This window comes from Patiria miniata, unplaced genomic scaffold (genome assembly GCF_015706575.1).
Source record: "Patiria miniata isolate m_02_andy unplaced genomic scaffold, ASM1570657v1 HiC_scaffold_18, whole genome shotgun sequence".
Taxonomy (NCBI): domain Eukaryota; kingdom Metazoa; phylum Echinodermata; class Asteroidea; order Valvatida; family Asterinidae; genus Patiria; species Patiria miniata.
Genome location: NW_024037056.1, coordinates 7,839,879 through 7,863,044, shown reverse-complemented (window position 1 = coordinate 7,863,044; position 23,166 = coordinate 7,839,879). Strand labels below are relative to the sequence as shown.

General features: G+C 39.1%; 1 protein-coding gene across 1 annotated transcript in view; it reads right to left on the bottom strand.

Moving 5' to 3' along the window:
- LOC119724467 (GDP-mannose 4,6 dehydratase-like) overlaps window positions 1-23,166 on the bottom strand; it is a 67,461-nt gene that overhangs the window by 16,404 nt on the left and 27,891 nt on the right. The window contains exons 4-9 of the mRNA XM_038195528.1: window positions 22,194-22,303; window positions 18,047-18,239; window positions 16,610-16,714; window positions 15,773-15,900; window positions 14,628-14,746; window positions 11,891-11,987 (exon numbers count right to left, since the gene is read on the bottom strand). Coding sequence (XP_038051456.1) covers window positions 11,891-11,987; window positions 14,628-14,746; window positions 15,773-15,900; window positions 16,610-16,714; window positions 18,047-18,239; window positions 22,194-22,303 — 752 coding nt within the window. The remainder of the gene's footprint in view (window positions 1-11,890; window positions 11,988-14,627; window positions 14,747-15,772; window positions 15,901-16,609; window positions 16,715-18,046; window positions 18,240-22,193; window positions 22,304-23,166) is intronic.

Genomic DNA, 23,166 nt, shown 5'->3' with positions numbered 1-23,166 from the left:
ATGCGCATCAGGGCCTGGATTATTTCATTCTCGCCACGAAAGTTTTCGAGACTGGTCATCAAAAGTGATAGAAACTTGCCAAGTTTAATACCTAATATAAAAATACATGTATATGGGGAAAAATAATGTAGAATTTAAGTCGTCCACACCACTTTGCTCAATGTTACTCACGAAGGCTGCTGGCCAGGACTGGCCGTATATCACATCACGCACACGGTGCACTGTGTATTGTAGCGGGGAACCACCCACATGCTGTGGCCTAAAATCTTGCAGTAAACATGCTACGCTCTGTCCCTTCAAGTATGAGTGGTACAACATCATTATAAATATTTCAAACGGAAAATACCGTACATGGGCCTTCCCAGAAGACAGAGATTAGGTTCTGGGACTTAATTCGCAGAAATTCTCTTTCTTCATCGATGGTTGTTTGGTATTTTTACGATCCAAATTCCACCTGTTTATAGACACGGACACGTGCACAAATTTACAGGGAGCCAGACACCCCTTCTATTCATCGGTCAGCAATCGTATAGATTGGCACATTAATTAAACAACACTTTTCCTGGATACACTTTTCTGCTGTAAACGATGAGTTTATCAAGTGACAACAGTTTAATTTTCACTCACTTTTTCTAAAAAAAATTCTCAACTTACCACCTGCCTCCCCCCCTTTAATCCAAATTACACTGAACTCGGAGACCACATATTTTGAATCGAAAAATCTGGAATTCCGGAACAATCCGGAAAATTCTCATGCCTGACTTAAGACATTTCATGGCACAGCAGAGTCTGTGTATGTGTTACCAAATGCAGCAGGACAAGATTATGACACCAGGCCAGGATCCAGAATCAACTAAAGCAGAGGCCGATTGGAAAAGTGAGACTGATCAGATAGGTTCGCACAGACTATCCATGAGTTCAACTTGATTGGAGATTCTACACTTAATACGGTACTTAAGTCAGCTTAAAAAGAAAGGAAAATTTAAACCCCAAATCTGACAACACTCAAATCTTAATTCATTAGGCATCACATGGACAAGCATATTTGTGCCCCCTCTCGGCCAAAATGGATAAGTGGCAGGTAAATATACAGCATTCCAATTGCAGACCTTAATTCTTTAATGTCTTCAGTGATGTTTTGTGGAAACAGTTCTTCAGTGATTGACAACTGCAGAGTGGTTCCGATTCAAACATTGGCGGAGAGAAACAAAGTTGTTCCCTAAAAACAAACAAGTTTGGCAATTTTAGAGGGAGAGGGACCAGATGTCATATGCTGTTAAACGAAAAAGGAATATTAATTGGGAATACAGTAATCATATATACTCGGAAAGTGATTTGTGAAGTTAGACTAGGACACATAATATCCTACATACAGTACATGGAAAATTGAATGCTATGAAGTTTTTGTGAAAGCTATGTACAGTACTTCAGAATGTGCACTGAAGAGGAAACATAGAGGTTGTTTAATACTCTTTTAGCCTCTGGGTGCCATGTCTGGGCGGGATGCAGCACTGGATGACTCTTTCAATTAAGACAAATCCAAGACAATCCTCAGCCTGAAACCATCCCCTAACCAGGACCAGAGAAAACACAACCTAACTCCTTTCCTTTCTCCCCAGCTTTGGACTAGAGTCAGTTTTTCTCTCTTTTTCGAGGCCAAAGACCTCGGACAGGGTCATCTGCACTGTGCTGCCAGACAAACTGGGTCATGTGACCTCTGTTCTCTCCTGTGATATCATCCATGCCTCTTCTTTTGCGTATCATCTCTGTGTTTAACCTCCCTCTACCTCTCCCCCCCCCCAACTAAAAAACTCCATCGATGAGTACTGGCCGATTGGGTACCCAAGGGCCGACAGATGTTGACAGTCAAAATAAAAAGCGCTTTACTCCTGCCTGTGACACTACTTGGGAGGCACTGGGCACCTGACATGTGTTGAGCTGAGGGAAGGCTCCGATGGAGGCACGAAAAAAACCCAGGGATGGGAATAGAGACGATAGACTGACGAACAGGGGAGGGGAGGAGGACAAGAACAAGGGGCTAGAGAAACGGGGAAATGATGGACAACAAATACCGCCCCGAAATGGGTCTTGGATTGAGATGGTGGAAAAATATTTGAGCTGCGCGGTGTAAACAGAGGGGTGGCTTTGCTGATGGGGCAAGTGGCAGAAACAGATTGAAAGATGGAGAGAGGAAGGCGGAATAGTAAAAGGGGCAACATTAAGCTCCAGTATATAAGTTACAAAATTGTTACCAGATGAGGTGTTTTGTGGAGAGTTGAAATTGGCTAATTTTTCCAACACAAAACATAATTTACACAATTCCAAGTCCTGAAAAAGAAAAGAATATTGTTGTAAAGTGGTGCTTGGTGGAAAATGTGTACACACATACAGTTTTGAAACAATTTTGCATTAATTTCAAGGATTTAAAGACCATCAGATCATTTGCAATGGGAACATTTGTTTGTGCTGAGGTCTAATGCATATCAACGAAACCCTTTCCAGAAACACAAAGACGATTGGGGACCACAATTCCAGAGATAGTTTTCCTTCTCATTCTACGCATTTGTTACACAGAGTGAGTCCCAAAGTACAAACTATATAATGTTTGTGTATTTTATACAAATCTGGTACGGTTCAGGGAAGGCAAGAATTGGGCTGCATACGTTTGTTAACACTTGACTGCTCCTTAAATTAATCAAACCCGACAAATTCCCCTTCTTTGTCCGTGAAATACCTCCGAGCACACTGCAGGGTCAGGGACAAGACCTATGCACACCTTTTTGTGAAGCGTTGGTCGCCAATATAGAAGCTGGATAGAAAAAAAATAATAAAAAACTTGGTATGTTTGCAATGCTGGATATGAAGAGCCAGTCAGCCAGATAACATGCCATTGTGTGGTATCATTGGCCGTGCCAATTTGCGGAACCATATTGTCGCCCCAAGTCCTATCGTCAAAGTCAGCAGGAGGCATGGCATTGTTGGCATGACGTGATCCTTTGGTGACAGTTTGGTGCACTTTTTGGAACCACAAAACATCAAAGTTATCAGGAAATAAACAAACAATGAACAAATAAATACAAAATATTGAATATAATTTCGAAATGGAGTGTCACGGTTCATGTGTGCATGTCTATTATTTACAAAATAAATGGCTGGATTTTAATCAAAAGTAAAACTGCTTTATGTCCCATGTCTGAAACATTTTCAAGGAGTATCATCAGTAATTTTTTTTTTTTAAACGCCGACTGTAAAAAAACCCCAGGCACCAACAAAAACAAATTCCTCTGGAAAAGAATGGGAAAACAAACCCAGCTTCTGAAAGCAAACATCAGAATGAAAACAACGCAGGAAAAACAAAAACATATTTGTTTTAACCCATTTTCAAGTTGACCAAAATTTGATGCCAAGTGAAAATACACTTTTCATGGAGAATTGACATACCGTATGTTTTCCAGGGTAACAGTATGTACAAATGTATGCATAACACCTTCTCCCAGGAAAGTAAATCCATCAACAGAATTAATCAAGCGCCTAGAGGGTATCTTTCCTGTACAAATGTTTATTTCAAACAGACACCCTGATGGACAGCATCGGTGAAGATTTCCTCCAGTTTACAAGCTGGATTGAGGCATGTACACAGACAATTAAATTAATGGGCAGCAGCATTCACAAGTGTCGCAATAAAACATGATACCCTACTTGAACGAAAATTAAGACACATCTGCCAAAATACTGCAATTACATTAATACATTGCACACTCCAAAGCAGGCTGGCAGCACAGCTGTCTGTTACCAAGTCTCCCGCCCAAACACCCCTGAACGTGTAGCCATGAACATTTTGCCATAATGTGCATGTACATGTATGCATCCCATAAAACTAAAGGACTCAGACCTAAGATTGCATAAACAGTGTTGGGCGCAATGCATTTTGTGGAATGGGGGGGGGGGGGGTCACCAGTCTCAACACTCCATGACAAACAGAACTGCAAAGAGAAAGAGAGAAAAAAGATGGAAACAAATCCTGAACATGAAGTGTCACATGAGGGCGCCACACTATCCTCATGGTCTCACTGCCAATGCACAGTACACACAGTCTACAAATTTCCCCCACAAACTTTGTGTAGTTTTAGCTGCAATACAGTGTACATTATGCAATGGAGTCGAGTGATCACATAGACATTTCCTCTTTAAGCAGCATATATATATGTGTGTGTACTGAGTGGAATAAAAACGTGACTGAAAAAAGGAAACTCTAGATATATGTTAAGAAGGATATTGTCATGATTATGCATGAGGGCCAGTTTTTCCATCCGACTGACATGTAATCTGACATTTCCGCTCCATTGGAAACATTGTCCTTGCCCCTATTATCAGAACATTGGGTTGCAAGATCAAGAGAATGAAGGGGGAAAAGAGAGAAGAAATATTAAAATATAACGTAAAGCAATCCTGCGTGCATAATGCGTGAGGCTCGCCTAATGGCTGCCTAGCTGGTCACGTCTGAAAGAGAAAAGGCGTGGTGCCAGTGCAGACTTCCGCCGTACATGGATTTAATGGACAGGATTTTCTGCACAAATGGGCACCAACAAAAAATGGGTGCAGACGTTCCGCTGGGAGAGAGAGAGAGAGAAAAAAAAAATGAAAGAAAGGCATGGGAACAATTCTGAGCATGCACCGCACTGTAATACCCGAAGAAACATCACTCTGGAAATGAATACATATCTATGTTCGTGTATGTCATGCATGAATTTAACTATAGAAAGTTTGCTCAGTAACTGTCCAGCAACTTTTTCAGAGCTTTCTGAGAGCTAGTTAGAGACGAACGTTATAAAAATACTTTGGTGGAACTCAAAGCCACTGCTTTACAACTTTACATTGAGTTTGTCTGAGTCGGCTGGCCAGTTACAATGTATGAATGATGCTGTTGCACATGCTGTAGTACATGCAGGTCACATACCGGTACATGTGACATGGAATTGAATTTGGGGGGAGGAGGGGGGTGGAGGTGGGAGGGGGGTTTGGTGCCCAGGGCTCCAACCATTTCCACCTGCCCGTTCTCAGGGCAAATGGCCAGGGGCGCTGCCCTACCGGTAGATTGGACAATCGGGGAGCAAGGCAAGCCAGCCACCGGTAGTTGTAGCTAGAGAATGAGTACAAAGGATGAAAGTCAGCATCTTGGAGTTCAATGGCCTCTCCTCTTTGTCTTTACAAAGCAGGTCCTGTTCTGAAGATTCTTTTCATGTTGGTAATTAATTAAAAACAAAAAAGATCACATGGGGAATTGAACAAAAACAGCATCGAATATAATGTTGACAAGATCAAATAAGAGAAACAAAGCAAAGTAAATTAACGGAGGAACCGGTAGCTAATGGGCACAACATATATCTGAAATTGTTAACTGCTTCATGTTAAATCATCTACATAATTTATATCACTCACTAATGTACATGCACACTAACTACATGTACATGTATTCCGATTCCGAGCAATGTACATGTACATGTACATGAACATGTACGTACATGTACGGTAAGTATACCAAGTTTTTACATGGATTTGGTGTTGTTGCATGTTTTACAATGTACATTGTACATCACAAACAAAATAATGTACATGTACAGCAATTGCTGGACAAAGAATAGGCCTAATAGTGCCAAATGATGACTCAATGATTACAGAGCTGTTATCTTAGTATCCTTACAATGTACGTACTTTTACCTCAAAACCCCTCGGTAAACCCTCTCACAGGGTATCCTGAAGGCTTTTAATTAAAGACTCAAGAGTTGCTCAATCCAAACTTCCATTAAACCCCATCCCCATGTCTGGGTCAGGAAATCGACATACTGGTATATAGAACTACAGGCTAGTCCCTAGTGAGTGAAGGATTACCGTACGGGGCTTGGTTCCCAATTAACATTCATTAACGTTGTCTGTAATATTACAAAAGGGGCGGAGGAAAGTAGAGGTTGCAACATAACCCCAATTTACATGGCTCAAGTCAGGGCATCAGACGGCATGATGCGATAGGGGAAAATCTGGGCCATGAAATTAATTGTAGCACTGGGGTTAATCCCCGCTAGCTCTCTCAGGGAGAAAAATAGCCTGGAGGCCTGGCATTGCCATTCCCTCCTGCTGGAGCATCAAGCCAACAAATCTCCCGCATCAAGCGGTCTGCTTACTGTCTTCTCTTAAGACTCCAAAAAGCCACACATCTGCTCCCTTGTGTTGCAACCACCGCTGTGCTCTCCCCTACCGTCCTCCAATGTCCCAGGGAGGCAGAGAGAAGGTTGGCCAGATACTTGGCCCTCTAAAGATCTGGTTACATGATTATTGGCCAGATCGGGTGTAATGGAGAGGCCGTAATTTTTTTCATTTTTTTTTTACAGGACAGTGGACATTCCGATGGGCAAGATCACTCCCCTTTGTTTCTTCTGGCCACCATCTGTTGTCCAAAAGAGCTTTTGTCAACCTTGTTCCATCAATCAAAATTTGATGTCATTTTTAAGGGAGACCTAAAGTAATTTTGGACAAATTGGAGGCCGATCTGTCTTTATAAAAAAAAATATTGGCAAGACATACATTCTTTGGTGCTATCGATTGCGGGGCCCCTGCTGGTTCAATTGTGGTATTCATTGAACTTCTCAATGTCACAGCTGATGATCATTGAATCAGCTGAAATTTAAACCAAAACTCCTGAATTCCATTAAAGGGCTTTGCTGTGATGCAACTCTTAAATGAGGTACATGTACATGTATCATCCCTTTTGAACACAAAGAACAATCTAAGACTTTCACTATCAAATTTCTAATTGCATTCCTTTAATTTCTAGTACACTGTATACCAAAAGATAGGAATCTACATACATGATCAGCCTTCCAAATCTGAAACAAAAGTTGTGCTATTGGGGAACAGAAATGACAGATACTCGGAAGCCTACATGTAAATCAATATCCATTGGTCTTTGCAAACAATAAGAGGAAGCAATGATATAAATGTAGACAGGTGGCTAACCAACTCATGCCTCCCTCCTATCCAGGTGAAAAAAGGTTGAAGATGGCACACTAGTTGTGTGCTGTATTGTTAATTCAAATCACAACATGTTAGCGTGCCCAATGGTAGCTACCGGTACATGTACATGACATATACACTGTACATGATTGTATACGTCATTATGCAAGGCAGGCAAATGTATCCAGTTCTTTTCATCAGAGCCACTGAGGGCCAGCCCTGAATAATTATACCATCTAGAGAATGGCAGTCATTACAAAAACACTGAAAACAATGCCAGAATCAATACTGGGCTTATGAGATGATGGGGGGGGGGGGGGAGGAACAATTGAAGGTCTTTATTGAATGGACAGGAAAACAGCTGGTTAAGCAGATGAGGGTGGTAGGTTGCGACCATGGCTTTGGAAGACAAAAGAGAAGAGATAGTAGTGGAAAAAATCATCCCAACTTTAAATTTTCCTCTTAAAATGGTGTCTATATGGTAATGTGCCTAGATGTGGTTGCCATGACGATTTGGCCCTGAACATGGGCAGGAAATTAAAAGCAAGAGAGGGTGGGTGTGGATTTTTTTTTTGAGTGACATCTGATTTGGTGACAAGCCAAGCGAGAGAATTGTTTGAAGATTTACAAAATGTACAGGGGCCTTACGGAGATGAGAGCCCTTCAAACTACATGTACATGTAGTTGGACGATTTGATCAGAATTAGAGAAGACTTTTGAGGCTGGGATTTAAGGATTGCTAGCAGGGTGGCCCTTTCCTACTCTTGTTGCCTTCCAAATCCAAAAATGTCATTCCAACCCAAGTTAGGCCCAGTAAAATAAAAATCCAGTTTCTCGTCCCCGCCCGCTTCCTTTCTTATGCCTGCCTCCTTTTTTTTTAATACATACATGTACATTCGTAAAATATTTTGCAAACATACTGTCAACACATGTTCCATGTACCAGTTTAATTGTCTTATTTTTTTCCAACAAAACTGCTTTATGTAAAATGGCCTACCGCTTCTGCGAACAGAATTTTGTATCAGCAAAAGAATCGAAAAAAATGGAAGAATCTGCCTTACACATCAACTGAAAATGCGGTTTTGACATTTTTTTAACTGCTGCTAGAGGGCGCTCTAACATTTTATGACGTCACCTGTAATATTTTTGTAAAGTTCAACATAGGCAGAGACGAACATCGTTGAAAGCAAGTTCACAACTTTTTCCAATTTCAAATTATTAGGCACTTCCGGTTTTGAACGGAAGGAAGGGTCATGTGATTTGACGCACACAAGATAAAATGAATATCATGTATTATCATATCAATTCCCGTAAAATTCAAGTTCCAGTCTCTCACGGTGATTTCTTATGATTTTCGAAGATTAAATTCAGTGATCTTTCAAGTGACGTCACGTGACCCATGATGACGTCATCATGACGTAATAACAACAAAGAACATCTTCAGTGTGTTGTGCGTTCATGCATTGACAACTGAAGTTCATATATGTTTTCATTTTGACAAACTGTTCTGGAAACGAGTTTTATGTGTAATTTTTTTTTCATTTCTTTCTTTCCTCAAACCCGCTTTACTCCACTCATTTTTTTCTCCCAGCCCTACTCTCCAGGAACTGTCAATCATTACAAAGAAAACATGTCGGGCTGAATAGAGTAAGTGGTGTGCACTGAGACACGATGGGGACTCAGAGCGAGAGAGAAAAGGACAGGGGGGAAGAAATGAAATTGCAGAACAGAGGCAAAACTAATCCCATTCCATAGGTTACGTACAATAACCACAGTCAGTTAGAAACCTTCCAAAACCTGCCAACAAGGCTTGATAGAGAAAAAAATAAAATACACAAACAAGTAACAAGCAGCTAGACAAAAGTCTACTACTCGTTTCTGATCAAGCATGATATCCCCAAACACAAGAAAAATATAGTATCAATGGATTTTGTTTTTATCACAAGTTTTGCTGATAATTTTTTTTAACATTGCAACTGAAAAGGCTGGACTGATCGGAGGCATTATGTTGTTTAATTTTCCCTCTGGTAATAAAAACAGAATTTTTTCCAGCTGACTTTTCACTCTTTTATGCTTTTTGTTTGCATCCTGGCAAACTTGGTGCAAGTTTTAAGACCCTTGTTTCCATGTTTTTCCTGTGTCAAAATCGGTTCAGAATTTTGATGTTTGGCAGCGACCTGTTGCCCCTGCTGATGTTTACTTCAAAGCATGTTTCTCAGGATTTGTAGAGTTTAGCACGAAAACAGGGAGCCAGAGGGGCAGAATGAACCCTTGAAAACAAACAAACAAACAAAGAGCTAAGTGTCGACAAATCTGGCATAATATTTGAAATTCAACAGCCAAATATACCAAAGGGATCATAAAGGCAACCATGCCTGTGTGACTCAGTGTGTTCAGAAAGAAATGTCAGAGATTAAGAGTTAACAGTTGTATAATGATTTGGAGGGAAAAAAGTCATCAGAGTCATAAAAAGGAAAGGGAAAAAATATGTGACAAACAAAGTGGGTCCGGGGTAGTCTCTGAGGAATTTGAATTGGCAGGGTATAAGCTGAACACTAGAACAACTGTGCATTGCAACAAGTCCCCCCTCAGAATACCAAATGACTCAGCACTGGGCTTCAACGGAACAAACTGGGCATGAAAGCCCAGTTATTAACAGCGCCAAGCGACAAGATCTCTGCAAACAAAATTTGGCCGTCATTTTTAACGCCGGGCCCTTCTCCCTATGACATTGGAGTCCTCGGCCCAAACCAATCGGGAATAACCCGGAGTAGATTTTCGGATGAGACGCTGAAGTTTGGCCCAAAATGCACTTTACGAACGAAAAAAAAAAAAGCCAATTATAAAAGGAAGACAGGGGTGAGAAATGAACGGGTACAGGGGCGCGGAAGGGTAATCGAAATGGACAGTCATATACCAATAAGTAATCTTATGCTAGACAAACACTTGAATGTTTGCTCTGTTTGCTTTGGCAATTCTGTGAATGGTTCCTGTGAAGTGATTGTTGCCGTTAAAAAACGGCAAACTCCGGGTCTCATGAAATCACTGTTATTTCCGTGCAAACGAATAAAGGGTAGCTATATCTTACACATCCAAACCAATGATTTGCCCGTGAACTTCGCTTAAAAAAAATGTCTCTGAGATGAGTGAATGCACGCAGTCAAAATGTTGACAATAGGAGTTTTTTATTAGAAACGTGCAGGGAATTTCAGCCGCAGCAAACAAATTGAATTAATAAAACTGTTTTATCCTCCAAAAAAATTAAAGCTTAAACATGCATGTCTTAATGTTGTAAGCTTGAATCTCTGCACACAGTGGCTGAAATTATGTGAAAGATATAGCCAATAAATATGATGCAGTTACTAATGCAACATTCTAACATTCTTGTGAAATTTATTTCCCAACACATACAATGTAAAAAAAAATGAAAAGAAAACAATGTAAACACAAAATGTGTATTTGCAATCTCATATTACATTCTCTAAATGCAAAGCAGGCTTGCTGTGAAATTGTAGGAGAATATTTAAACAAAGACCATTACATGTAAATACACCTCAAAGAAACACTTGTCTGTTGCAATCTTTATAACACCACAGAAAACCCATTACCGACGAACAGATCAACTCTACTCATGCTGGCCCCCCAAAAAATCCCTTTATGCTACTGGCTACCCTGGGGAGAAAGGCTTAATTGTCTATTACTTCCCCTCTCACTTTGCGCATCTTCCAATTAATCCCCACCTCTAACCAAAAAAGAGCGTAACGCTAACTGAACGAGCACCCAGAATATGTGTCAGGTTGCCCTGGGGCGAGTCTAAGATGATTTTCAGTACTACCCCAAGGCAGATGAGATCTGCCACAGGACCTCAACAACTTGTCCTACTGATTATTTTTGGTTGTCTTTTTGGTTTCTCTTACAGTGTCCTGTAGTAAGTTATGAAGTGTCGTCAAATATGGTGTATAAAGGGCGAGTAAAAAAATAGGAAACCCAAATGGCAGGACCATTTCTTAATGACGTTCTGCAAGTAGCACACTATAAGGATATGAAAGCCCAATTAATAAGCTTTCTTTTTGTACAAGAATCATTCAAATCAATCATGTACTTTTCAAGTTACGGGATTTTAAATACAACCACCGTTTAAAGTTCTGTCCACGGATCATAAAAAAAGTAAGTGTTCTTTCAGCAAAACGAAACAATTCACATAGGGATGTGATTGAATTGTTTTCGTTTTGCTGAAAGAACGCTTACTTTTTTTATGATATGTGGACATAACTTTAAAACAGTGTTTGTGTTTTAAATCAACAATTCACATAGGGATGTGCATGAATGTTTTCGTTTTGCTGAAAGAACAATTGCTTTTTTTATGATCCGTGGACATCCCATAACTTGAAAAGTACATAAGTGATTTGAATTCTTACACTAAAAGAAAGCTTATTAATTGGGCTTTCATATCCTCGATTTTGGAAGTGCTAGATGCAGAACTTCAGTACAAAAATGGTCCTGCTATGTGGGTTTCCTTTTTTTGACTCACCCTGTAAATGTACAAGCCAATTCTTTTCTTACAGTTGACAGGTAATTTTGAAAAAAAAAAATTGACATACATTTAATGTAAAGGAAGGGACAGTGATCAAACGTGGATTCGAAGATACAACCACTATTTTTCTGGAACAACTTCGGTGGAGAAGGCATCCCCATCTGGTCACATGATCTTAACTTGTAACAGTAAATAGGGGGTTCTTTGGGCCACTTATTCAAGTCTGCCAAGGAACTCTACAAATTGCCTACTGGACCAACTGAATTGCCTTTGGCCATGTCTCAGACCAAACGTCCGAATTGTAAACATAACTATCAAATTGTTATTTCAAAAGAAACTGGTACTCACCACTTCTGTTGGACGGTAGAACTTTTCATCCACCTTTACGCGTACAATCCCTGAGGCTTTGTCTTTACCCACCTCCTTGGTTCCTTTGCCTTCCCAACTGTCAAAATGAAAGAAATCAAAGAAAAAAAAGCTTGGCTTAATTATTACATTTACTTCATTTGAAAAATAAAACCTATGAGTAACTTCAGTTTTCAGGGATTCAAAAAACAAACAAACAAAAAACAAAAAAAACAAAACAACATAAGGGGAAAAGTCAGTGTGGGTTGGACAGATCCAGGTTGTGGACTTGCAATGCATCATGGGAAAACGTTTGTGTAACTTAGTAAAGTTTGAAAACGGTTAAAAATCTGTCACACTGCACTATGAAACAAGAGTATGTATGTTGTGTGGCATTGGAAGAAAAACGTTGTTTTAAAAACATTATTCTTGCTTCCAAATGCATGGTTTCCCATACTAAATACTTCATTGAAACATTCACAGAATAACCCAAGCCACGTTTCGTATGAGTTGAGAAACAAACCAACAATACTATGGAAAAGAATGAAGATGAAAAGCTTTAACTGAAAAAAATTCCACCGCTTGACAGTGGTTGTCACTTGGGACTTAATCTCAGCTTGGTCAGGTTCTGTGTTCCCTTCAATACTCAGAGGACAACCTGCTTCATGTTTACATTTCAATGTACGTCAGCTCACAGGGAACAACTGTCACAGTATGCATATTTCCCCCTCCCCCTAAAAAAAAAAATATGGCTTCACTGACTCAGAAAAGAGAGTTTAATTAAAAGAAACCAACCTCTCCAACAGCCAACCGTTTCCCAAAAGGCCCTTGTGTTAATTTTGGGTCCAGACTTTCTCTTCCCCCCCCCCCACTTTTCTTTTTGAAGAGGGGTAAAAATGGTAAAATCAATTTGTGGTCCCAGTAGTTTGGGTTCAGCCTCGCTAATGGACAGGAAGCAAATAAAGGCATGACAGGGGGGTAAACACTGCCTGGCAAAATGTTGTCGGATAGACTGTGCGAGCGGGGCGCGTTAGTTAAACAAGGGGGTAAGTAATGCGGGAAGGGTGAGGGGGGGCATATGGGACTGCCTGTCCAACCACACGTGCACCGCAGACAGGATGAGGTCACAGGAACTATTTCCCCACCATGACGGCACTTGATATTGCAGGCGCAAGGGATCATGTACCTTTCTGGACTGCAGATCTTCAACAATTTGTTGGGCAGTATTTTATTTTATCTCTTGAAAGTGTTCAACACAGCCAGTGAACACTATAGAATATTAATGATAAAGGTAGAAGCATGGGGAGGTAAAAATTAATGATTATAAAATGCATTTGCTTTGGGGTTTTAATTGCATGATTAAAATTAAAATCAAACATTGCATGTTAATACATTTTATTAAAGGTTGAAAAAGATAATGTACTGGAGCTGGATTTGAATCTATGACTGAGCCACACTATGCTGACAGTCTTTCAATTTGTCAATTTCTTGAAATAAACAAAAGTAAATAAGGGGGGGGGGAAGAATTGACAAAATACAATGTAGAAAAATCATTTAGTGACAAATCGATATATTTATTTTTGGGAAATGGAAAAAAAAAAAAAAAAATCTGAAGACAGGCTGATAAGACCATTTGCATTGTCACTTTTTTCCCCCTAAAAATTCTTATCTTTAAAAACAAGTGATCCGAGGATCGCATGTGTCGTCTTTTTTAAAATTCATGAAAGCATGTACATTGTAAAGTTTCCCCAAAAACCATGAATTGCATCATTATTAAACTCAGTTGACGTCTGACCTACATGTATAACCTTTCACCTAAAAAATATCCCACATTATCTTTGCTACTCAATGACCATTGTGTCCAAGTTTTATGGAATTCGGGCGAATAGTTACATATAGGAAATGAGAGCAATTCCAAAAACTTAAACACATATGGTTCCGGGGTAGCAGCATTGTTGTCCCTTTATCCCTATTTCTAAAGATTTCACTTGACGGGTACCCTCTCTTCTTAAGATTTCAATTGTGGGGTACCTTTCCCTTTGTTCGAGTACCCCACATGTACCTCTGATGTGTACGGGCATACAGAATGTAGGACTGGTTAGTGTCTCCCAAAACTTTGTTTAAAAGGCGACACAAAAATTACTTGTTAAGATTTCTAAAATACTTCTGAGATACCACATAAAAATGGTCGATTATTCCATGGGCAGACTTTTATGCCTCATGACTTAGTCCCATGACAAATGACTCGGACTCGACCCTGCGGACTTGAACTCGACCTGCGTGACTCGGGACTCGACCAAAATGCACTTACTTTCTTTAATCAATATCATTAGAAATTATTTTGAAGATGATCCTCTCCTGAGCAAGGGATACAGTCAAAGCTGTGCAGAAGAAATGCATATATAAACATGTGCAGCTGGTTTGTTTCCCATAATTATATTGATTTGGGAAATTAATGTATCGAAACATGTACCCCTGCGTCCTTACTTGATATTGCGTAAATGCAACCTTGATAGTGTTCGGTACCAGATTATCCTTTCCAGACACTGGTGCCTTGTCATATTTGACATATTGTGTAGTTCCAGTTATTAGAGAAAAGCTTGTGACTCGGACTTGGTCTCAATCTGCATGACTCAGGACTTGGACTCAGACTAGGGAGAGGTGACTCAGACTCGGACTTGATGTTTGGTGACTTGATAACATGTCTGCCAATGAGGCACTAGAAAGATGGCAAACTTACACAATGTCCACCCCGATGCATTTGAAAGACTCAACGACAAATTCCCGTACACTGTGGACCTGGTTAGTGGCTATGACAAAGTCTTCTGGCTTGTCTTGTTGTAGCATCATCCACATAGCCTTAAGTATGCAAAAGAGAGAGAAATACAGAGAAACAATTTAAACCATTTCAGAGTTGGGTTCCAGAGTTGTGCTGAACTGAGTCATTTCAAAGATTTGATTAGTACATGAAAACTTTGACGTTTGAGACAATTGGGAGCCAGTGCATGAAAGATTGCCTGTTTTAGTCATTCAGGATGACTTTAAGGTCTAGTTAATGAAGAATTAATACCCCAAAAATGCCAGTTTGAAACCAAAACCTATCAAATATGTTTTGGCTCAAAGTCATTCCAGAAAGTAAGTCTTGCCCTTCTGTACCCACCAAAATACTTCAATATTCACTTGAAGAAAATACACCATGTTTCCCATATAGACATTACTACACAGGTGTTCAGCCACACACTTCAAGGAATCACAGTACATGTACATTGGATTGTTCGACATCATGGACACAGAAGTTTGGGGAAAACTCGTCTATGAAGGAGACTTATATACGGCTGGAGATACGTATAACTATGCCGCAAAATCTCTGCTGCGTAATAAGTAACCATTAGGTGTTTTTTTCATCTTTTCTCATGAACAGTGGCACATCAGGTTAATAGTTTCCTTTCAACCAGACCTTTGAAATACAGGGCGAGTCAAAAACTGCAATGATGCAAAGGAGACATTTTATTTTCAAATTGTTGAAAAACGAACTTTTGAAATGTTGTGAGAATGACATATTCATTAGTAACCTTGTGTGATAAACACATTTATTCGCATTTACTGTTTGTCCTTTTAATATGATCATTTTTACTGCGGATTACGTTTCTGTACACATTGTAAAGACATTATAGACAACACAGATTTAAAAATGACTTAACTTTAGCTCACAGTTTATTTTTCTGTTTCACTTCTTTATGTTTATGCAAGCTTCTCCCGGAACTTGTCTGAGACAAAGCAAATGATTCTACCTCCAACTTTTAAGTCAATTCCCATCACACAACTGTAGCTAGAGATTCTGAATAATAAGTTTATCGGCAGACTAGTCTAGTCTTCTGTATTCACCTCCACGTAATCCTTGGCATGCCCCCAGTCTCTCTCAGAGTCCAGGTTACCCAAGCTGATATTCTCCTGTTGACCCAGGTGGATCTTGGCAACTGCCCGAGTAATTTTCCTTGTCACAAAGGTTTCACCTAAAAAAAAAAGGAAGAAAATTATCAAAATTACACATCAACATTTGTCATACGTAAGGTAACCCAATTATGCCAAATGGTACATATTCAGAGCATTTCCTCAGTTGGAATGTCATACAAAACAAAATAACCTAAGTGTTTAATTTCATAAAAAATCTATACCAAAACAATGTGAAATTCATTGTGGGTAGCACAAACATTAGGCAAAATTAACCTTAGGTCACCAGTTGAACAATATCTATCCAATAAATGCTCTACCTGTGCTCTCAAATACATGTTTAATCATTTTTTCTTCTCTGCTAATGATTTCTCAATTTGTATGTTTAACTTAACCAGAAAAAACCCCCAAAAGATACGCCTATTAAAAAATGAAAATGTATTGTCAGGCCGCAAATATTTCAAAATTTGTAAAGTAATTATTCCATGACTAAAACGTGGGTGGATTGTTTCTGTTTGATGTCTCATTCAAAAGTGAATAAGTTTTGAATTGCTAGAAAAGTAATAATTTAAAAACAACATTTATTTTCGGGGTGAAAATCGAAAAAATAGCACAGAGGGAGCAACTTTAAAGAGAGTCGCTGCCATAAACGCCTTTGGAAACATGATTGATACAAACAGAACAATCATTTTGTCAAGCGCATGCCGTCAGTGAAAATGCTTGGTGCTGAGCCACAAAGCGCCCTCTATAATTTGCATTCAGGCCAATTACCTCTCCTTGGGCTCTCGTGGTTGAAGAGTATGCCATTACAAGCAAACATGTTGTAGGCCTCTCGGAAGTTGACTGTGATCCAGTAAGCATACAGCTTGGCAGCACCTGAGTTAAGATCAAATGTTTCACATGATTCCAACAAATAATTCATATGCTTGTCTTCCGAGAAAACAATCTATACAAGAGATTCATGTGCAACAAAGATAATAGAGACCATACGGGATACATGTACACAAGATGGTTATATCACCATTTTGTGAAGTTATTTCACCAAGGCACATGTACAAATGTATACATCTCAACATTTTGATGTGAAATGCACGTTGCCCGTAGTGTGCCAGATGAAATAACCACGCAAATTTTTAACAAGCAACTTTTATTGAGACACATACCCTAAGTATCCCATATGTGCACCATTTCTAATGGCCTGTAATGAATCTTAACCATGCACAGTACCGGTACTATAGCCAAGCCAGAGGTACCGGTACATGTACATGCGCATTCTATCAGCATTCTCAAAATTACATATTCACATTTTTTCTTTGATATGGTATTTTTCTGTACACTCCCAAATCTACAAATGTTACATGCAGAGATAAAATGCCTACAACATGCATATATCTTCTACTAACAATATGTTGTACTTATTTACAGTGCGCTTGTTAACACTCATGTACATAAATATACATTTTCAAGGACTGCAATAAATTGCCTAACTCTTCAAGGCAATGATTATGGAGGGCAACATATATTGCCTAACGTTTAAGTCAGAGGCAATGCTCTGTTGAAGGGATCACTTTTTTGCCTAACTTCGTAGCCGTTTTCAGTGCAGCATTTTGTAATCCTTTCATTGAGTTAAAATTAAACAGAATGGCCCTATAGCCTCAAAAGCGGAAATGTAAATTAGCTCAATTATATTTTTAATAGAAATATGCAGAAATTAATGACAAAAAAAAGTACATGTAACAATGAAATGTGATTTTTTTGTCAAATCTTAACAGAGAAAATAGCAATTCATTTTAGGGGGATGACGTGGGGTAATTTTCCAGTTTAAAAGAAGACTGCTGTTCCAAGTAGCTTCATATATCACACACAAAAAAGCGAATAAAGAGCCAAAATTCCCCAATTTTTTCTTAAAAAAAAAGAAAAAGACAACCTTTTACAAGATTCTTATTTTCAAATACTGGTCCCATTTCATGGCTATTGTTAGCCACTCCTTTTTGTGCACATTTGAAGAAATGTTGTGCTTACCCTGTAGAGTAAGCAGAGAATCTACATGTATGTTACAGGATGTCCGCGTGGGCACAAGTCAAAGTCTCTGCTAGTAACATGCCAACAGTTCCAGCAGCAGTTTTTGCTAAAGTTACTAGGGATCCTTGGAATACAGTAAGGAGAACGTTTTATTTGAGCCCATTTATTTGTCTGCTTAGTGCTTACCGTAGGGTGACCGGGGATAGAACGGCGTCTTTTCCGTTTGAGGGATTTCCTGTACCTTCCCAAACATCTCGCTGGTGGAGGCCTGGTAGAAACGGACTGTGTCCCCGAGACCACATGTCCTAATGGCATCCAGCAGACGCAGGGTACCAACACCGTCCACATCTGCTGTATACTCGCCAAGCTCAAATGAGACCTGTATCCAAAATGAAGTTGATTTTTTTGAATTCAAAACTCTTCAAATTCAGTGCCTTGATTGGTTGAAACTGTTTCTTGAGTGCCAGATTTGAGTTATCACAGTAACAATGCCATAATGTGGGAAGGAAAAGTGCACAGAGCCTTTGATGAGTAAGGCATATAAAAAAAAAATGATTTCTATTTTTTGTACACTTCAGAAACATACATACTGTACATGTACATAATTGCACAAAAATCTGTCCATTTGAAATTTACTTCAGGAGGAATTTAATGTTAACACACTACTTGTACAATAGTCATCCGAAAATGTTGCTTGAGCACTCCTCATACTAAAATGTGACTTGAGAAATGCCTTAAAAGTAAAAAGGGGGTGGGGTAGAACCCTTTTTCTATTAGAAATGTCTTTTCAAGAGGCTCAACATGTATGTACATGTAGCTGTTAATGGACATTATATGCATGCACTGGAACCAGCAAACAACCTCTATTTGCAAAGTACAGTGATTGCACTGTTAGACTAAAACAGCGCCCTCACTCCTTTTTTTTTCCTTCTAAAACTGTCAGTAATGGGTCAAGAGAGGGCGCTTTATCAACTTGTTAAAGCTGTTTTTTTTTCAATCAAATGTTATTTTAAAACAAGTGGTACTTTGAGGAGGGCTATGTTTTCTGATTCTTAAATTCCTGTTCCCTCTGTTTAAAAATTTCAATGAATCAAAAAAAAATCAGGAAAAACAAAATACTTCACTCATGTGAATTTCATGTGACCCAGATTTAAATAAAAGAAGAAAACTTAATGTAAGCATCGTTGTCATATCGATATTTCTCAATTATTCGATATCATCTCAATATTGATAGCCGATAGCAATTTTTTAATCATATCGAAATATTGAAATGTTGGATATTGAGGAATAATCTAAAAAAAAAAAATCGAAACTGCGTCAGATTATGGTCAATTTTTAAATTTTTAATTAAGGTGTCATCTGAATTGAATTGAAGGTTTTTTTTGAAGGTTTTTTTATTGTTCGTACCATTCTCGCAGTCCGAAGACTGAATTGCGATGGTTTACAATTTACAATTAACAGAAATCATTAAAAAAAAAACATTTATACATATGTTCGACATTAAAGTATTCTAAAAAGACCATTATTTTTTTATGCATAATGTTAAAACATAGAAATATTCTAAAAATATTCATCTTTATGGTATTTACATTTTACATGGGGTAATCGATATATTGAACATTCTTGGTATTGGAGTTCCGATATAACGATTATTGAAATTCTGATATTGACGGCGCTTATACCGGTACATGTAGTTAATGATCTTAGGAATGAAATGTTGGCAAAATATGGTTGAATGTACACAGATTGCAAACTACCGGTATCACATTCCATTCCTGTCTATGTAAGTAAAATCAAGCACCAATACCAAAGCAGATTTTGCATCCATGGAAATGACTGAAATGTGTGTTTCAAATATTCAGCCTGGAGATTTTGATCGATTGTTAAACTGGACATGACGATCTCTAAATAGGCACCATCTGTCTAAAGAACGTCTGAAGATATTTAATTAATTTTTTTTATTATTCTATGCATGCCTGATCATTGAGAACATCATCTGTACATACATGTACATGTACAGTGTAACCTACATGTACATGTACTGGCAAAACAGTTACTACCGGTACACGTAGGCTCAATTGTTTACATACAATACTGTCTGTATATCACACAGTAGGCTATACTGGTATACCGGTATGAGCTTACAGTTGTACACAAATTGTGGTGAAAGAAATCAGAGATTTCAAAATCTGGTTATGTTAATTTTTTTTCAAACCAAATAACGGTAACATTCACCTCACAGTCATGCCAACGAAAAGTTACAAGTGAGGTGCCGCACGGAATGCCGTACACGATGATTTGGTACGCATACATGTACATGTACATGTAATGTAGTTTGCGGAATTGAACGACCACTGGGCCTTTAAAAAACACTTGATAGCTGTAATGTTGAAAAAATGGGTGGGAACTCTCTGATCAGACGAATGGGCAGGCTCTTCATATGTATACCAAGAAGACTGTTAGCAAGTGAATGCGGTTACAGAGACCATGGAGCAAATTGGGGGATGTTCTGGTTGTTTTCTCTAGCTTGTGCAACAAAAAATGGAACGCCAAATATTTTTAAGGTTTGTTTTGAATATCCGGTTTCCAAAATCCAAACCGAATAATGGAATTCGATCCGAATTTTAAAAAATCCGGATTTTAATCCTACCACTATACAAAAAAAGAGAGAAGTTTTTGTGAGCGGTTGTCAGCCAAAGTGTCACATGTGTGCATAGCCTCTGAGTGATTACACATACATGTACCAGCAAAGTTGCCTGTAACTGATGCTTTTTGGTGATTTGCAACTGAACAAACATTTCTGCTTTGGCAGGTACAAAATTAGCTCCTGGCACATGTGTATGTGCTTTGTCTAATCATGCCAATAAGCCAACAAAATAAAGGGATGCAACTTACTATGCAAGAAATATATGAAATCACTGCGGTGTAACCTTTCATAACTGCCAATTTGATCTTAGACATAAGACTGAGTGGCTGCAGTTTCAGTCACGAGTCATGCCGGCTGGCCCTACATGCGTGCATAACACAGCTAGGTAATTTATATGCAATGAAGTACATGTATACAAGTTTAATTATATGGAATGCAGTATATATGAGGTAATTTATATGCAACGCAGTGTAAATGAAGTAAACCGTTATTTTTTAGAGACTGGACACGTGGCCATTTTAGACCAATGAAATTTCAACTGCCAAATTTAGACACGATATAACAACACCTTTTATCATTCTCCAAGACTTTCGGAATAGACCCTGGGCACAAGGTAAATGATGTGACCTGGGGTGTGCTGGTATCAAAGATGACCAGGGCGTGCACATGTCAATGCAAGCCCAGATGCGCATGTCACTGCAGATGCACGTTTCATCAATGACCGAAGCTTTCAAATGTTCACTTAAAATGTATAGAGGTGTAAACACAAAAAAATTCCTGCCTTTATGAAATGACATTTTAATGATCACATTGGTACTTCATAGAGACTAAAAAACAGTTACAATGTACCGGTACATGTACATGTATGTACCGTACATACCATGTGGGGTATCTCTGTGAATTAGAGTTCCAAAATGTGATGTATCTTTGCATGTAAAGCTGCCCTATGGTTGAGCTTGCAACGACACAGAACAGTCAGCGACTGACTTTTCAGGATCACGCTGCGCCTGAGCTACAATGATATTAAGACAATCTACATCAGTTGGCGCTCAAAAAATTGTAAAAAAACAGTTGCAAGAGAATAAAAATGTCAACTTTTGCACCTCGTCGGAACGTGTGCCTGATGACAGGCGGGGAATCAATCACAGTCGACCTGTGTGAAGTTACCACGTAGTGCTCGCAACCAAATTATCTTTCTTCAGCTTACAGCAAAAATGGTTGAATGAACAGAGGTGGCCGTGGACGATTGTTTGATTGTTAACAACATGTGCACTGCCATTTTGAAGACATCACATGATCACGTCTATGCCGAGGAATCGTCGCCGCATCGTGGGTGACACAAGCATGTTTGTAATTATTTTGTGTGACGCCAGTTGTTCCATGAGAATCACACGATTCTTGTGGAGCAAAATGGCATTTTATTTATTGCATTTTGGAAATATACTTATCATACGATGTAATATAGATTGTCATACATGTACATGAACTTCTGAAATATATCATGTGAAGATCTCAGCCAATGACATTTCAAAACCTACATTGTACATGTACTTATAGAAATTGCCCATTGTGGAATCTCTAAGATGGTCCTATGCAAACTTCTAAAACACTACACCTGAACAGTTCTAAACCAATTAATGTTCATAATCTTAATACCTTGGTGCGACAAATGGATTGAACTCTCACCTTCACATGGCTCTGGGCACCCAGGTTGTAGATTTCTGTTGGCCGTACTTGACTGATAATCTTCACGAGGCAGGTACTGTCAGTAAGGTCGCCATAGTGTAGTACCATATCTGTGGATATAAATCAAATGGCCAAGAAATGATTCGTCACAGTTAAAACAAAGAAAAGATACGAATAGCAGACTCTACTAAAAATAAACTACACTGTGCATTTGATTAGCTCCCCTACGATGTATGTATTCAAGTTAGGCCTGGCCACTGTAAATGCATTCACTTGCTAGTTGTGTTCTTGGTACAATGTATATGAAGAGCCTGCCCATTCGACTTATCAGAGAGTTCCCATCCATTTTATTCAACACTACAGCTCTGGAGTGTTCTTGTAAAAAGTAGTTATTGAATCCTGCAAACTATACCTAGTCACTGGGAGGGCATTGCATGCGGGACCTCACTTGTCACTTTTCTTGGGATGACTGTGAGCTGGATGGGAACTTCCAGTATAAAAGATAACCGTTATTCAGTTTGCAACAAATTAGGATAACCGAATTTTGAAATCTCCAATTTCTCCCACCAGAAGTAGTAACCCCAGCCGAGTCAAAAGCTTGGTTAAGATGTCAGCATTAGTTAAGCAGGGGACTGTAGGCTTGACTGGCATACCAGGGTACCGCCAAACCAAAACGTATTATAAGCCACTACAGTCCATTCAAAGACATCTTGGTTTCAGACAGGCAAATTTTATATCTAATGTTTCTTTTGACTAGACTATGGGCTCCATGCGCGAACAAGAGGGGGCGCGCTTATTTACCAAATTCGAGAGCCCCGTGGATGCGCGTACTGGTTCACACGCGTATGGCGTGAAGTACGTCAGCTAATTTCATTCTGAATGTGCCATAGCATCTTCGCGTGAGCCTCAGGCATCGTCGGCAATGCGTACAAATGTCAATCCAGGTGGCCTCCCCAACTCTCCCTTCTTAACC